Source organism: Zonotrichia albicollis, chromosome 24 (genome assembly GCF_047830755.1).
Source record: "Zonotrichia albicollis isolate bZonAlb1 chromosome 24, bZonAlb1.hap1, whole genome shotgun sequence".
Classification (NCBI taxonomy): Eukaryota; Metazoa; Chordata; class Aves; order Passeriformes; family Passerellidae; genus Zonotrichia; species Zonotrichia albicollis.
This window is the reverse complement of record NC_133842.1, coordinates 610,830-628,207: the sequence shown is the minus strand read 5'-3', so window position 1 is coordinate 628,207 and position 17,378 is coordinate 610,830. Positions and strand designations below refer to the sequence as shown.

Genomic DNA, 17,378 nt, shown 5'->3' with positions numbered 1-17,378 from the left:
AAAGGGTTAAAAATGGAAGGGGGGGTTTGGGGGAAACTTGGTAAAAATTTACTGAAAATTTGGTCAAAATTGGGCAAAAAATGATTAAAAAATGAGGGAAAAATGGGGTTAAAATTGGTTAGGAAAGGGTTGAAATACAGGAAATAAAAGGTTGAAAATGGGGAAATAAAAGGTTAAAAATAGGGGGAAAAATGAGTAAAAAGCAGAGAAAAAATGGGTTAAAATTGGTTATAAAAGGGTTAAAAGTGGGGAAAAAAGGGGTCAAAAATGAGTGAGAAATTGGTTATAAAAAGGTTAAAATTCAGTAAAATTTGGGTAAAGAAAGGGTTAAAATGGGGAAAATTGGGGTGAAAAATGGGCTGGGGGGGATTGGGGGAAAAATTGGGGAAATTGGGTGAAAATTGGGCGAAAAATGGGGAAAAAACGAGGGAAAAATGGGTGAAGAAAGGGTTAAAAATGGGTGTTGAAATGAGGAAAAATCGGGTAGAAATTGGATATAAAAGGGTTAAAAATGGAAAGGGGGATTGGGGGAAAATTTGGGGAAAATTAGGTGAAAATTGGGTGAAAAATGGGTGAAAAAAGGGTTAAAAACGGTGTTGAATATGAGGAAAAATCTGGTTAAAATTGGATATGAAAGGGTTAAATAGGGGGAAATAAAAAGTTAAAAATGGGGAAATAAAAGGTTAAAATAAGGTGAAAAATGAGTAAAAAGCAGGGAAAAAAGGGGTAAAAAATGAGTGAAAAGTTGGTTATAAAAAAGTTAAAATTCAGTAAAATTTGGGTGGAAAACCAGTAAAGAAAGGGTTAAAAATGGGGGGAAAATTGGGTGAAAAATGGGTGAGAAAAGGGTTAAAAATGGAGTTGAAATGAGGAAAAATCCGGTTAAAAATTGGATATAAAAAGGTTAAAATGGAAGGAATATTTGGGGAAAATTTGGTGAAAATTGGGCGAAAAATGGGCGAAAAATGGGCGAAAAAAGGGTTAAAAATGGAGTTGAAATGAGGAAAAATCTGGTTAAAAATTGGATATGAAAGGGTTAAATAGGGGGAAATAAAAGGTTAAAAATGGGGAAATAAAAGGTTAAAAATAAGGTGAAAAATGAGTAAAAAGCAGGGAAAAAAGGGGTAAAAAATGAGTGAAAAATTGGTTATAAAAAAGTTAAAATTCAGTAAAATTTGGGTGAAAAATGGTAAAGAAAGGGTTAAAAATGGGGGAAAATTGGGTGAAAAATGGGTGAAAAAAGGGTTAAAAACAGTGTTGAAATGAGCAAAAATCCGGTTAAAAATTGGATATAAAAGGGTTAAAAATGGAAGGGGGGATTGGGGGAAAATTTGGGGAAAATTAGGTGAAATTGGGCGAAAAATGGGTGAAAAAAGGGTTAAAAATGGAGTTGAAATGAGGAAAAATCCGGTTAAAAATTGGATATAAAAAGGTTAAAAATGGAAGAAATATTGAGGGAAAATTTGGCGAAAATTTGGTGAAAATTGGGCAAAAAATGATTAAAAAATGAGGGAAAATGGGGTTAAAATTGGTGAGGAAAAGATTAAAAATTGGTTATGAAAGGGTTAAATACAGGGAAAAAAATAGTTAAAAATAGGGGGAAAAATGGGTGAAAAATGAGTAAAAAGCAGAGAAAAAAGGGTTAAAATTGGTTATAAAAGGGTTAAAAGTGGGGGAAAAAAGGGGTCAAAAATGAGAGAAAAAGTGGATATAAAAAAGTTAAAATTCAGTAAAATTTGGGTGAAAAACGGGTAAAGAAAGGGTTAAAAATGGGGGGAAATTGGGGTGAAAAATGGGGGAAAGGGTTAAAAATGGGCCGGGGGGGATTGGGGGAAAAATTGGGGAAAATTTGGTGAAAATGGGCGAAAAATGGGGAAAAAACGAGGGAAAAATGGGTGAAAAAAAGGGTTAAAAATGGTGCTGAAATGAGGAAAAATCCGGTTAAAAATTGGGTATAAAAGGGTTAAAAATGGAAGAAATGTTGAGGGAAAATTTGGCGAAAATTTGGTGAAAATTGAATAAAAAATGAGTAAAAAATGGGGTTAAAAATGGTGAGGAAAAGGTTAAAAATTGGTTATGAAAGGGTTAAATAGGGGGAAAAAAAGGTTGAAAATGAGGAAATAAAAGGTTAAAAATAGGGAGAAAAATGGGGGAAAAATGAGTAAAAAGCAGAGAAAAAAATGGGTTAAAATTGGTTATAAAAGGGTTAAAAGTGGGGGAAAAAAGGGGTCAAAAATGAGTGAAAAATTGGTTATAATAGAGTTAAAATTCAGTAAAATTTGGGTGGAATACGGGTAAAGAAAGGGTTAAAATGGGGGGAATTTGGGGTGAAAATTGGGAAAATGGGTAAAAATGGGCTGAGGGGGATTGGGGGAAAATTTGGGGAAAATTGGGTGAAAAATGGGGAAAAAACGAGGGAAAAATGGGTGAAAAAAGGGTTAAAAATGGAATTGGAATGAGGAAAATCCGGTTAAAAATTGGATATAAAAGGGTTAAAAATGGAAGAGATATTGAGGGAAAATTTGATGAAAATTGGGTGAAATTAGGAAAAATGGGGAAAAAAATGGGTGAAAAAAGGGTTAAAAGTGGTGTTGAAATGAGGAAAAATCCAGTTAAAAATTGGATATAAAAGGGTTAAAAATGGAAGGGGGGATTGGGGGAAACTTGGTAAAAATTTACTGAAAATTTGGTGAAAATTGGGCAAAAAATGATTAAAAAATGAGGGAAAAATGGGGTTAAAATTGGTCATGGAAGGGTTAAATAGGGCGAAATAAAAGTTGAAAATGGGGAAATAAAAGGTTAAAAATAGGGGGAAAAATGAATAAAAAGTGAGGAAAAATGGGTTAAAATTGGTTATAAAAGGGTTAAAAGTGGGGGAAAAAAAGGGTCAAAATTAAGTGAAAAAGTGGTGAAAAAAGGGTTAAAATGGGGTGAAAACCAAGTGAAAAATTGGTTATAAAAAGGTTAAAATTCAGTAAAATTTGGGTGAAAAACGGGTAAAGAAAGGGTTAAAAATGGGGGAAATTTGGGGTGAAAAATGGGGAAAAAACAAGGGAAAATTGGGTGGAAAAAGGGTTAAAAATGGAGTTGGAATGAGGAAAAATCCGGTTAAAAATTGGATATAAAAGGGTTAAAAATGGAAAAAATATTGAGGAAAAATTTGGTGAAAATTGCGCGAAAATTGGGCGAAAAATGGGCGAAAAAAGGGTTAAAAATGGAGTTGAAATGAGGAAAAATCTGGTTAAAAATTGGATATGAAAGGGTTAAATAGGGGGAATAAAAGGTTAAAAATGGGGAAATAAAAGGTGAAAAATAAGGTGAAAAATGAGTAAAAAGCAGGGAAAAAAGGGGTAAAAAATGAGTGAAAAGTTGGTTATAAAAAAGTTAAAATTCAGTAAAATTTGGGTGGAAAACCAGTAAAGAAAGGGTTAAAAATGGGGGGAAAATTGGGTGAAAAATGGGTGAAGAAAGGGTTAAAAACAGTGTTGAAATGAGGAAAAATCCGGTTAAATAATTGGATATAAAAGGGTTAAAAATTGAAAGGGGGATTGGGGGAAAATTTGGGGAAAATTAGGTGAAAATTGGTGAAAATTGGGCGAAAATTGGGCGAAAAATGGGGTGAAAAAAGGGTTAAAAATGGAGTTGAAATGAGGAAAAATCCGGTTAAAAATTGGATATAAAAGGGTTAAAAATGGAAAGGGGGATTGGGGGAAACTTGGTAAAAATTGAGTGAAAATTGGGCAAAAACTGATTAAAAAATTAGGGAAAAATGGGGTTAAAAGTTGGTTATGAAAGGGTTAAAATTGGTTATGAAAGGGTTAAATACAGGGAAATAAAAGGTTGAAATGGGGAAATAAAAGGTTAAAAACAGGGGGAAGAATGGGGAAAAATGAGTAAAAAGCAGGGGGAAAAAGGGTTAAAATTGGTTATAAAAGGGTTAAAAGTGGGGGGAAAAAAGGGGTCAAAAATGAGTGAAAAATTGGTTATAAAAAGTTAAAATTCAGTAAAATTTGGGTGAAAAACAGGTAAAGAAAGGGTTAAAAATGGGGGAATATTTGGTGAAAAATGAGTGAAAACAGAGATTAAAAAAGGTGAAAATTGGGTCAATTTTGGGTGAATTTTAGGATGATTTTGGGGTGAAAATTGAATTTTTTTAGGGTGAATTTGGGGCTATTTTTGGCTGAATTTTAGGACAATTCAGGAAAATCTGGGGTGAACTTCAAAATACTTTTTAAGTGAATTTTAGGTTGAATTTGGGGTATTTTTGGCTGATTTTTAGGGCAGTTTCAGGGCAAATTTATGTAAATTTTAGAATGATTTTAGGCTGAAAGTTGAATTTTTTCAGGGTGAATTTGGGGGGATTTTTGGCTGAATTTTAGGATGATTTTGAAGTAAATTTTAGGATGATTTTGGGGTGAAAATTGAATTTTTTCAGGGTGAATTTGGGGTATTTTTGGCTGATTTTTAAGACAATTTCAGGGCAATTTTGGGTGAATTTTAGGATGATTTTAAAATGAATTTTAGGACAATTTTGGCTGAATTTAAGGATGATTTTTAAGTGAATTTTAGGATTATTTTGGGTGAATTTTAGGATGATTTTTGGGGTGAAAATTGAATTTTTTTAGGGTGAATTTAAGGGATATTTTTGGCTGAATTTTAGTGCAATTTTGGGTGAATTTCAGGATGATTTTTAAGCGAATTTTAGGACAATTTCAGGCCAATTTTGGTGAATTTTAGGATGATTTTGGGGTGAAAATTGAATATTTTTAGCATGAATTTACAACACTTTTTGGCTGAATTTTAGGGCAATTTTGGGTTAATTTTAGGATGATTTTTAGGTAAAAAAAGGAATTTTTTTAAGGTGAATTTGGGAGCATTTTTAGGTTAATTTTAGGATCATTTAGGGTGAAAATTTGAATTTTTGTAGGGTGAATTTGGGGGATTTTTTGCCTGATTTTTAGAGCAATTTCAAGGCAATTTTGGCTGAATTTTAGGATGATTTTTAGGTGAATTTTAGGGCAATTTCAGGCTAATTTTAGGGCAATTTTGGGTGAACTTTAGGACAATTTCAGGGCAATTTTGGGTGAATTTTAGGATGATTTTAAAGTGAATTTTAGGACAATTTTAGGGTGATTTAGAAGTGATTTTCAGGCCTATTTTGTGTGAATTTTAGAATAATTTTTAAGTGAATTTCAGGGCAATTTCAGGCCAATTTTGGGTGAATTTTAGAATAATTTTTAAGTGAATTTTAGGACAATTTCAAGGCCAATTTTAGGGCAATTTTGGGTGAATTTTAGAATGATTTTAAAGTGAATTTCAGGACAATTTTAGGGTGATTTTGAAGTGATTTTCAGGCCAATTTTGGGGTGAAAATTGAATTTTTCCCACCTGTCAGTGCCTTTCTTGCCCCGGGCCTGCAGGATCTCGTTGAGTTTTTTCACCACGAGCCCCACGGTGATCTCGGTGCCCTTGGCGAACATCTTGGGCTTCTCCTGCCCCAAAAAAGCACAAAAATTACCCCCAAAATTCAATTTAAAACCCCCAAAAATTTAAAAAAATATCCCAAAAGAATTTAAAAAATTATCTCCAAAAAATCACTAAATTTTGCCCAAAAATCCCCCAAAATTTCAATTTTTTTCCCCCAAAACACCTGAAAACTCCCCCTAAAAATCCCCCCAAAATTCCAAGTTTTTTCCCAAAAATATCCTGAAGAATCCTGATTTCTTCCCAAATACCCCCTTAAAAACTCTCCTTTTCTCCCCCATAAAAATTCAAAATACTCCAAAAATCTAAATTCAATTTTTCGTTCTAAAATGCCCTCCCAAAAATCCGTCTAAAAATCCGATTTTTTCCCCCCAAAAAATTCCCAAAATTTCAATGTTTTTTTCTCAAAAATTCCAGGTTTTTTTCCGTAAAAATCCCAATTTTTCCTGCAAAACCCTTCGCAAAAAAATCCCTCTAAAAATTCCATTTTTTTCCCCCTCAAAAAAATCTCCCAAAATTTCAATTTTTTCCCCAAAAATGATTCCCATTTTTTCCTAAAATTCCCCATTTTTTTCCTCAAAAAAATTCAATTTTTTTCCCAAAATCCACAAAAAATTCCCATTTTTTCCCCAAAAAATCCCCAAAAATTCCAATTTGTCCCCCAAAAATGATTCCAATTTTTTTCCTACAATTCCCATTTTTTCTCCTTAAAATTCCCCCATTTTTCTCAAAAAAAATTCAATTTTTTCCCCAAAATCCACAAAAAATTCCCATTTTTTTCCCCAAAAATCAATTTTCCCCCAAAAACAATTCCAATTTTTTCCTAAAATTCCCATTTTTTCTCCTTAAAATTCCCCCATTTTTCTGAAAAAAAATTCAATTTTTTCCCCAAAAATCCACAAAAAATTCCCATTTTCCTCCCAAAAAATCCCCAAAAATTCCAATTTGTCCCCAAAAATTATTCCAATTTTTTCCTAAAAATCCAATTTCTTTCTCCCTAAAATTCCCCCATTTTTCTCAAAAAAAAATTCAATTTTCCCCAAAAATCATCAAAAAATTCCCATTTTTCTCCCAAAAAATCCCCAAAAATTTCAATTTTTTTCCCAAAAACCATTCCCATTTTTTTCCTACAATCCCCATTTTTCCTCCCTAAAATTCCCCCATTTTTCTCAAAAAAAATTCAATTTTTTCCCCAAAATCCACGAAAAATTCCCATTTTTTCCCCCAAAAATTCCATTTTTTTCCCCAAAAATTCCATTTTTTTTTCCCAAAATCCAAATTTTTTCCCAAAAATTTCAAAAAATTTTAATTTTTCCCCAAAATTCCCATTTTTACCTTGATGAGGGAACCCCACACTTGACTTTCTCCCACTCCCCTCCTTCCTCCTCCTCCTCCTCCTCCTCCCTCCTCGTTTTCCTCTCCAGTTTCTTCTTGGCCTTTTCCTCGCGACGCCGCTCGGCCCCGCGCCGCTCCTCGTCCCTGGGAAAACAAAAATTCCATAAAATTCAGAAATTCCCAAAAAATTCCCAAAATTTTCCATGAAAATCCCAAAAAAATCGCAAAAAAGTCCATAAAAATTCAATTTTTGGGGCATTTTTAACCCATTTTTAAGGGATTTTAAAGCAATTTTAAAGTAATTTTTTGTTTCATTGATTCTTCTCCACATTCCCACCAAAATTCCCAAAAATTCTCAAAAAATTCCATGAAAATCCAAAAAATTCCCAAAATATTCCCTGAAAATCCAAAAAAAAATCCCAAAAAAATCCCATAAAAATTCAAATTTTGGGGCATTTTCAACCCATTTTTGATCCTTACTTGGCTCCTCGTCCCCACAACACAGAAATTCCAAAAATTTCAAAAATTCCCAAAATTTCCCAAAAATTTTCCATGAAAATCCAAAAAAATCCCATGAAAATCCCATTTTTAGCTCATTTTTAAGAGATTTTAAAGGAATTTTAAAGGGATTTTTCGTTTTATTGATTCTTTTCCACGTTCCTGCCAGAATTCCCAAAAAATTCCCAGAAAATTCCCCAAAATTTCCGCGAAAATCCAAAAAAAATCCCATAAAAATCCCATAAAAATTCAATTTTTGGGGCATTTTTGGGGCATTTTTGGGGCATTTTTAACCCATTTTTGAGCTTTACTCAGCCCCACGTTGCTGCTGGTTCCTGGAACACAGAAATTCCAAAAATTTCAAAAATTCCCAAAATTTCCATGAACATTCCCAAAATTTCCATGAAAATACAAAAAAAACCCATTAAAATCCCATTTTTGGGGCATTTTTAAGGGATTTTTAACCCATTTTTGATCCCTGAGCTGCTCCTCGTCCCTGGAACACGGAAATTCCAGAAATTTCAGAAATTCCCAAAAATTCCCAAAAAAATTCCCAAAATTTCCATGAAAATCCAAAAAAATTTGCAAAAAAATCCCATTAAAATTCAATTTTTGGGGCATTTTTAAGGGATTTTTAACCCATTTTTGAGCCCTGTGCTGCTCCTCGTCCCTGCAACACGAAATTCCAAAAATTTCAAAAATTTCCAAAATCCCCAAAAAAATTCCCAAAAAAATCCCCAAAATTTCCATGAAAATCCAAACAAAAATTGCAAAAAAATCCCATTAAAATTCAATTTTTGGGGCATTTTTAACCCATTTTGAGCCCCACGCCACTCCTTGTCCCTGGGGAGAAAATTTGGGATTAAAATTCCAAAATTCCTAAAAAATTCCCAAAAATTTCCCCAAAATTTCCATGGAAATCCAAAAAAAAATCCCATTAAAATCCCATTTTTGGGGCATTTCTAAGGGATTTTTAACCCATTTTTGAGCCCCGTGCTGCTCCTCGTCCCTGCAACAGAGAAATTCCACAAATTTCAAAAATTCCCAAAAATTCCCAAAAAAATTCCCAAAAAATTCCCCAAAATTTCCATGAAAATCCAAAAAAAAATCCCATTAAAATCCCATTTTTGGGGCATTTTTAAGGGATTTAAAAGGAATTTTAAAGGGATTTTTTTTGTTTTATTGACTCTTCTCAAGGTTCCCACCAAAATTCCCAAAAATTCTCAAAAAATTCCCAGAAAATTCCCCAAAAAATTCCCCAAAATTTCCATGAAAATCCAAAAAAAATCGCAAAAAAATCCCATAAAAATTCAATTTTTGGGGCATTTTTAACCCATTTTTTATCCCTGCGCCGCTCCTTGTCCCTGGAACACAGAAATTCCACAATTCCCAAAAAAATCCCAAAATTTCCATGAAAATCCAAAAAAAATTGCAAAAAAATCCCATTAAAATTCAATTTTTGGGGCATTTTTAAGGGATTTTTAACCCATTTTTGAGCCCTGCGCTGCTCCTCGTCCCTGGAACACAAAAATTCCAAAACTTTCAAAAATTCCCAAAAATTCCCAAAAAAATCCCAAAATTTCCATGAAAATCCAAAAAAAATTGCAAAAAAATCCCATTAAAATCCCATTTTTGGGGCATTTTTAAGAGATTTTAAAGCAATTTTAAAGGGATTTTTTGTTTTATTGACTCTTCTCCACGTTCCTGCCCAAATTCCCAAAAATTTCCAAAATTTTCCATGAAAATCCAAAAAAAATCCAAAAAAAATCCCATTAAAATTCAATTTTTGGGCCATTTTTAACCCATTTTTGATCCCTTAGCTGCTCCTCGTCCCTGCAACACAGAAATTCCACAATTCCTGAAATTCCAAAAAATTCCCAAAAAATTTCCCCAACATTTCCATGAAAATCCAATAAAAATTGCAAAAAAATCCCATAAAAATTCAATTTTTAGCTCATTTTTAAGGGATTTTAAAGCAATTTTGAAGTGATTTTTTGTTTCCTCGATTCTTCTCCACGTTCCAGCCCAAATTCCCAAAAATTTCCAAAAAATTCCCGGAAAAATCCCAAAATTCCCAAAAAAATTCCCAAAAATTTCCATGAAAATCCAAAAAAAATCCCATTAAAATCCCATTTTTGGGGCATTTTTGGGCCATTTTTAACCCATTTTTGAGCCTTACTCAGCCCCAAGCTGCTCCTGGTTCCTGGAACACAAAAATTCCACAATTCCTGAAATTCCCAAAAATTCCCCAAAATTTCCATGAAAATCCAAAAAAAATTGCAAAAAAATCCCATTAAAATTCGAATTTTGGGGCATTTTTAAGGGATTTTAAAGGAATTTTAAAGGGATTTTTTGTTTTATTGATTCTTCTCCACATTCCTGCCAAAATTCCCAAAAATTCCCAGAAAATTCCCAAAATTTCCATGAAAATCCAAAAAAAATTGAAAAAAAATCCCATAAAAATTCAATTTTTGGGGCATTTTTAAGGGATTTTTAACCCATTTTTGAGCCCTGTGCTGCTCCTCGTCCCTAGAACACAGAAATTCCAAAAATTTCAAAAATTCCCAAAAATTCCCAAAAAAATTCCCAAAATTTTCCATGAAAATCCAAAAAGAATTGCAAAAAAATCCCATTAAAATTCAATTTTTGGGGCATTTTAAGCTCATTTTTAAGCCTTACTCAGCCCCGCGCCGCTCCTCGTCCCTGAAACACAAAAATTCCATAAATTTCAGAAATTCCCAAAATTTTCCCAAAAATTTCCATGAAAATCCAAAAAAATCCATTAAAATTCAATTTTTGGGGCATTTTTAAGGGATTTTTAACCCAATTTTCAGCCCCGTGCTGCTCCTCGTCCCTGCAACGCAAAAATTCCACAAACTTCAGAAATTCCCAAAAAATTCCCAAAATTTTCCCAAAAATTTCCATGAAAATCCAAAAAAAATTGCAAAAAAATCCCATAAAAATCCCATTTTTGGGGCATTTTTAAGGGATTTTTAACCCATTTTTGATCCCTGAGCCGCTCCTCGTCCCTGGGAAAACAAAAATTCCATAAATTTCCAAAATTCCCAAAAAATTCCCCAAAAAATTCCCAAAATTTCCATGAAAATCCAAAAAAAATTGAAAAAAAATCCCATTAAAATTCAATTTTTGGGTCATTTTTAACCCATTTTTAACCCATTTTTGAGCCCCGTGCCGCTCCTCGTCCCTGGAACACAAATTCCATAAAATTCAGAAATTCCCAAAAAATTCCCAAAAAAATTCCCAAAAATTTCCATGGAAATCCAAGAAAAATTGCAAAAAAATCCCATTAAAATTCAATTTTTGGGGCATTTTTGGGCCATTTTTAACCCATTTTTGATCCCTGAGCTGCTCCTCGTCCCTGCAAACACGAAAATTCCATAAATTCCTGAAATTCCCAAAAATCCCCAAAAAATTCCCAAAAAATTCCGTGAAAATCCAAAAAAAAATCGCATTAAAATCCCATTTTTGGGCCATTTTAACCCATTTTTGAGCCCCACTCGGCCCCACGCAACTCCTCGTCCCTGCAAACACACAAATTCCATAAATTTCAAAAATTCCCAAAATTTCCCAAAAAAATTCCCAAAATTTCCATGAAAATCCAAAAAAAAATTGCAAAAAAAATCCCATAAAAATTCAAATTTTGGGGCATTTTTGGGGCATTTTTAAGGGATTTTAAAGCTATTTTTGAGCCCCACGCTGCTCCTCATCCCTGGGAAAACAAATATTCCAAAAATTTCAGAAATTCCCAAAATTCCCAGAAAATTCCCCAAAATTCCCGCGAAAATCCAAAAAAATTCCCAAAAAAATCCCATAAAAATTCAAATTTTGGGGCATTTTTAACCCATTTTTGATCCTTACTTGGCTCCTCGTCCCCACAACACAGAAATTCCAAAAATTTCAAAAATTCCCAAAATTTCCCAAAAATTTTCCATGAAAATCCAAAAAAATCCCATGAAAATCCCATTTTTAGCTCATTTTTAAGAGATTTTAAAGGAATTTTAAAGGGATTTTTCATTTTATTGATTCTTCTCCACGTTCCTGCCAAAATTCCCAAAAATTCCCAGAAAATTCCCCAAAATTTCCATGAAAATCCAAAAAAAATCCCATTAAAACCCCATTTTTGGGGCATTTTTAACCCATTTTTGAGCCTTACTCGGCCCCAAGCTGCTCCTGGTTCCTGGAACACAGAAATTCAAAAAAACTCAGAAATTCCCAAAAAATTCCCAAAAAAATCCCCAAAATTTCCATGAAAATCCAAAAAAAATCCCATTAAAATCCCATTTTTGGGGCATTTTTAGCTCATTTTTAAGGGATTTTCAAGCAATTTTAAAGTGATTTTTTGTTTTATTGATCTTCTACACGTTCCTGCCAGAATTCCCAAAAAATTCCCTGAAAATTCCCCAAAATTTCCATGAAAATCCAAAAAAAATTGCAAAAAAATCCAATAAAAATTCAATTTTTGGGCCATTTTTAACCCATTTTTGAGTCCTGTGCAGCTCCTCTTCCCTGCAAACACAGAAATTCCAAAATGCCTGAAATTCCCAAAAAATTCCCAAAAATTTCCATGAAAATCCAAAAAAAATCCCATTAAATTCCCATTTTTGGGCCATTTTAAGCAATTTTTGAGTAATTTCTTATCCCATAAATCCAGCTCTGTGTTCCCGCCAAAATTCCCAAAAATTCCCCAAAAACCTCCCCCAAAATTCCATTAAAATCCTAAAAAAAAAGCCATAAAAATCCCATTTTTAGCTCATTTTTAAGGGATTTTAAAGCAATTTTTGAGTCATTTTTTAACCTAAACATCTCCTACATTCCCACCAAAATTCCCCAAAAATTCCAACAAAACCTGAAAAAATTCCATGAAAATCCAAAAAAAAAACCCAAAAAATTCCCAAAAATTCCCATTAAAATCCCATTTTTTTTTCCCATTTAAATCCGATTTTTCCTCATTTTTCACCCGATTTTCACCAAATTTTCACCGTTTTTTGCCCAATTTTCGCCAAATTTTTTCCCCAAATTTCCCCCAAATTCCCATTTTCCCCAATTTCTCACTTTTTCAGGAATTTGGACGCCAGGGATGTGAATTTTCCGTCGTCTTCGTCCGACTCCGAGTCCGACTCCGAGGCCGAATCTCCCCAATCCTCGTCCGATTCCGACTCCGATTCCGACTCCTCCTCCTGCAAAAAAATCCCAAAAATCCAAATTTTTATCCCAATTTTTATCCCAAGTTTTCATCATTTCAATTTCATTTTCATCCCATTTTTGTTGCATTTTAATCCCATTTAAATCCCATTTTTTACCCAATTTTTCCCTTTTTTTTACCCATTTTAACCCCAAAATTCCAATTTTTTATCCCATTTTTTACCCCAAGTTTTCATCATTTTAATTTCATTTTTATCCCATTTTTTGTTGCATTTTAATCCCATTTAAATCCCATTTTTTACCCAAATTTTCTCATTTTTCTCTCAATTTTCCTCCCATTTTAATCCCATTTTTCCCCTAAATTTTCCTTAAATTTTTCCATTTTTTTTCCCATTTTTAACCCAATTTCACCCCAATTTTTAACCCAATTTCCACCCACTTAAATCCCATTTTTTGCCTCATTTTTATCCCATTTTAACCCTAATTTCCCCCACATTTTAATCCCATTTTCCACCCAATTTTCATCATATTTTTCCTCAATTTTTTCTCAACATTTCCTTCTTTTCCTCCCCAAAATTACATTTTTTACCCCCTTTCCCCTCCCATTTTCATCCCCATTTCAATCTTATTTTATTCCCATTTTTTGTTGCATTTTAATCCCATTTAAATTCCATTTTTGACCCAAATTTTCTCATTTTTCCCCCCCAATTTCCTCCAAATTTCCCCATTTTAATCTCATTTTTTCCTCCAAATTTTCCTTAATTTTTCCCAATTTTCCCCCAAATTTTTCCCCATTTTCTCAAAAAATTTGACCAAAATTGGGATTTTTTTCCTCATTTTAATCCCATTTTTCACCCATCTTTTCCTCAACATTTCCCCATTTTCTCCCCAATTTTTCACCCATTTTAACCCCAAATTCCAAATTTTTACCCCATTTTTTATCCAAGTTTTCATTATTTTAATTTCATTTTCATCCCATTTTTTGTCGCATTTTATTCCATTTAAATTCTATTTTTTACCCCAATTTTTCCCTTTTTTTCACCATTTTAACCCCAAAATTCCAATTTTTTACCCCATTTTTTACCCCAAGTTTTCATCATTTTAATTTCATTTTCAACCTATTTTTTGTTGCATTTTAATCCCATTTAAATCCCATTTTCGACCCAAATTTTCTCATTTTCCCTCAATTTTTCCTCCCAAATTTCCTCCAAATTTCCCCATTTTAATCTCATTTTTTCCTCCAAATTTTCCTTAAATTTTTCCATTTTTCCCCCAAATTTTTCACCATTTCTCAAAAAATTTGACCAAAATTGGGATTTCTTTCCTCATTTTAATCCCATTTTTCACCCATCTTTTCCTCAACATTTCCCCATTTTCTCCCCAATTTTTCACCCATTTTAACCCCAAAATTCCAATTTTTTACCCCATTTTTTATCCCAAGTTTTCATCATTTTAATTTCATTTTCATCCCATTTTTTGACCCATTTTAATCCCATTTAAATCCCATTTTTGACCCAAATTTTCTCATTTTTCCCTCAATTTTCCTCCCCAATTTCCCCATTTTAATCTCATTTTTTCCCTCCAAATTTTCCTTAATTTTTTCCATTTTTCCCCCAAATTTTTCACCATTTTCTCAAAAAATTTGACCAAAATTGGGATTTCTTTCCTCATTTTAATCCCATTTTTCACCCATCTTTTCCTCAACATTTCCCCATTTTCTCCCCAATTTTTCACCCATTTTAACCCAAAATTCCAAATTTTTACCCCATTTTTTATCCCAAGTTTTCATTATTTTAATTTCATTTTCATCCCATTTTTTGTCGCATTTTATTCCCATTTAAATTCTATTTTTTACCCAATTTTTCCCTTTTTTTCACCCATTTTAACCCCAAAATTCCAAATTTTTATCCCAATTTTTACTCCAATTTTTCATCATTTTAATTTCATTTTTATCCCATTTTTTGTTGCATTTTAATCCCATTTAAATCCCATTTTTTATCCAAATTTTCTCAATTTTTCCCTCAATTTTTCTCCCCAATTTCCTCCAAATTTCCCCATTTTAATCTCATTTTTCCCTCCAAATTTTCCTTAATTTTTTCCATTTTTCCCTCATATTTTTCACCATTTTCTCAAAAAATTTGACCAAAATTGGGATTTCTTTCCTCATTTTAATCCCATTTTTCACCCATCTTTTCCTCAACATTTCCCCATTTTCTCCCCAATTTTTCACCCATTTTAACCCCAAAATTCCAAATTTTTATCCCATTTTTTACCCCAATTTTTCATCATTTTAATTTCATTTTTATCCCATTTTTTGTCACATTTTAATCCCATTTAAATTCCATTTTTGACCCAAATTTTCTCATTTTTCCCTCAATTTTCTCTCATTTTCACTCAGTTGTTTTCCCATTTTAATCTCATTTTTCCTCCAAATTTTCCTTAATTTTTTCCATTTTTCCCCCAAATTTTTCACCATTTTCTCAAAAAAATTGACCAAAATTGGGATTTTTTCCCTCATTTTAATCCCATTTTTCACCCATCTTTTCCTCAACATTTCCCCATTTTCTCCCCAATTTTTCACCCATTTTAACCCCAAAATTCCAAATTTTTACCCCATTTTTTACCCCAAGTTTTCATCATTTTAATTTCATTTTCATCCCATTTTTGTCGCATTTTAATCCCATTTAAATCCCATTTTTTACCCAAATTTTCTCATTTTTCCCTCAATTTTCCTCCCAAATTTCCTCCAAATTTCCCCATTTTAGTCTCATTTTTTCCTCCAAATTTTCCTTAATTTTTCCCAATTTTCCCCCAAATTTTTCCCCATTTTCTCAAAAATTTGACCAAAATTGGGATTTCTTTCCTCATTTTAATCCCATTTTTCACCCATCTTTTCCTCAACATTTCCCCATTTTCTCCCCAATTTTTCACCCATTTTAACCCCAAAATTGCAAATTCTTACCCCATTTTTTATCCCAATTTTTCATTATTTTAATTTCATTTTCATCCCATTTTTTGTTGCATTTTAATCCCATTTAAATCCCATTTTTGACCCAAATTTTCTCATTTTTCCCCCCCAATTTCCTCCAAATTTCCCCATTTTAATCTCATTTTTTCCTCCAAATTTTCCTTAATTTTTTCCATTTTTCCCCCAAATTTTTCACCATTTTCTCAAAAAATTTGACCCAAATTGGGATTTCTTTCCTCATTTTAATCCCATTTTTCACCCATCTTTTCCTCAACATTTCCCCATTTTCTCCCCAATTTTTCACCCATTTTAACCCCAAAATTGCAAATTCTTACCCCATTTTTTATCCCAATTTTTCATTATTTTAATTTCATTTTTATCCCATTTTTTGTTGCATTTTAATCCCATTTAAATTCCATTTTTGACCCAAATTTTCTCATTTTTCCCCCCCAATTTCCTCCAAATTTCCCCATTTTAATCTCATTTTTTCCTCCAAATTTTCCTTAATTTTTTCCATTTTTCCCCCAAATTTTTCACCATTTTCTCAAAAAATTTGACCAAAATTGGGATTTCTTTCCTCATTTTAATCCCATTTTTCACCCATCTTTTCCTCAACATTTCCCCATTTTCTCCTCAATTTTTCACCCATTTTAACCCCAAAATTCCAAATTTTTGCCCCATTTTTTATCCCAAGTTTTCATTATTTTAATTTCATTTTTATACCATTTTTTGTTGCATTTTAATCCCATTTAAATTCCATTTTTGACCCAAATTTTCTCATTTTCCCCTCAATTTTCCTCCCCAATTTCCTCCAAATTTCCCCATTTTAATCTCATTTTTTCCTCCAAATTTTCCTTAATTTTTTCCATTTTTCCCCCAAATTTTTCACCATTTTCTCAAAAAATTTGACCAAAATTGGGATTTCTTTCCTCATTTTAATCCCATTTTTCACCCATCTTTTCCTCAACATTTCCCCATTTTCTCCCCAATTTTTCACCCATTTTAACCCCAAAATTCCAAATTTTTACCCCATTTTTTATCCCAATTTTTCGTCATTTTAATTTCATTTTTATCCCATTTTTTGTCGCATTTTAATCCCATTTAAATCCCATTTTTGACCCAAATTTTCTCATTTTAATCCCAATTTTCCCACGCTTTTCCCCCAAATCTTCCCCAATTTTCCCCGAAATTTTTCCTTTTTTCCGATTGTTTCCCCATTTTTCCTCTTCTTATCCCAAATTTTATTAATTTCCCCAATTTTTTCTCAAATTTCCCCCAATTTTTCCCCCATTTCCTCCTATTTTAATCCAAATTTTCTCGATTTTAATTCAATTTTTCACCCAAATTTTTCCCATTTAAATCCCATTTCCCTTCAATTTTCACCAAAATTTTCTGAATTTCCCCCCCAATTTTCCTCATTTTTTCTCTCCATTTAAATCCCATCTTTCCCCCCTTTTTTCTCAAATTTTCCCCCAAATTTTCCCTTTTCAATCCCATTTTAATCCAATTTTTCTCCCAAACTTCTCCATCAGAATTTGCCCAAAATTGAGATTTCCCCCATGTAAATTCAATTTTTCACCACGTTTTTTCCTGTTTTTCCCCATTTTAATCCCAATTTTTCTCCAATTAAATCTCCTTTCTCACCCATTTTTTCCCAATTTTTTTCCTAATTTTTCCCCATTTTAATCCCAATTTTTCCCCAATTTAATCTCATTTTTCACCCATTTTCTCCCATTTTTTTCCTAATTTTTCCCCAATTTAATCTCATTTTTCACCCATTTTTTCCCAATTTTTTTCCTAATTTTTCCCCATTTTTTTCCCAATTTTTCCCCAAATTTCCCCAATTTTTTCCCCCAATTTAATCTCATTTTTCACCCATTTTTCCCCAAATTTTCCCCTTTTTTTCCCCCAATTTTTCCCCAAAATTGCC

The 17,378-nt window shown here is 32.5% G+C and overlaps 1 protein-coding gene across 1 annotated transcript in view; it reads right to left on the bottom strand.

Moving 5' to 3' along the window:
- LOC141731708 (eukaryotic translation initiation factor 3 subunit C-like) overlaps positions 1–17,378 on the bottom strand; it is an 81,373-nt gene that overhangs the window by 47,823 nt on the left and 16,172 nt on the right. The window contains exons 9-11 of the mRNA XM_074558194.1: positions 12,391–12,515; positions 6,829–6,963; positions 5,389–5,502 (exon numbers count right to left, since the gene is read on the bottom strand). Of these exons, the coding sequence (XP_074414295.1) occupies positions 5,389–5,502; positions 6,829–6,963; positions 12,391–12,515 (374 nt within the window). The remainder of the gene's footprint in view (positions 1–5,388; positions 5,503–6,828; positions 6,964–12,390; positions 12,516–17,378) is intronic.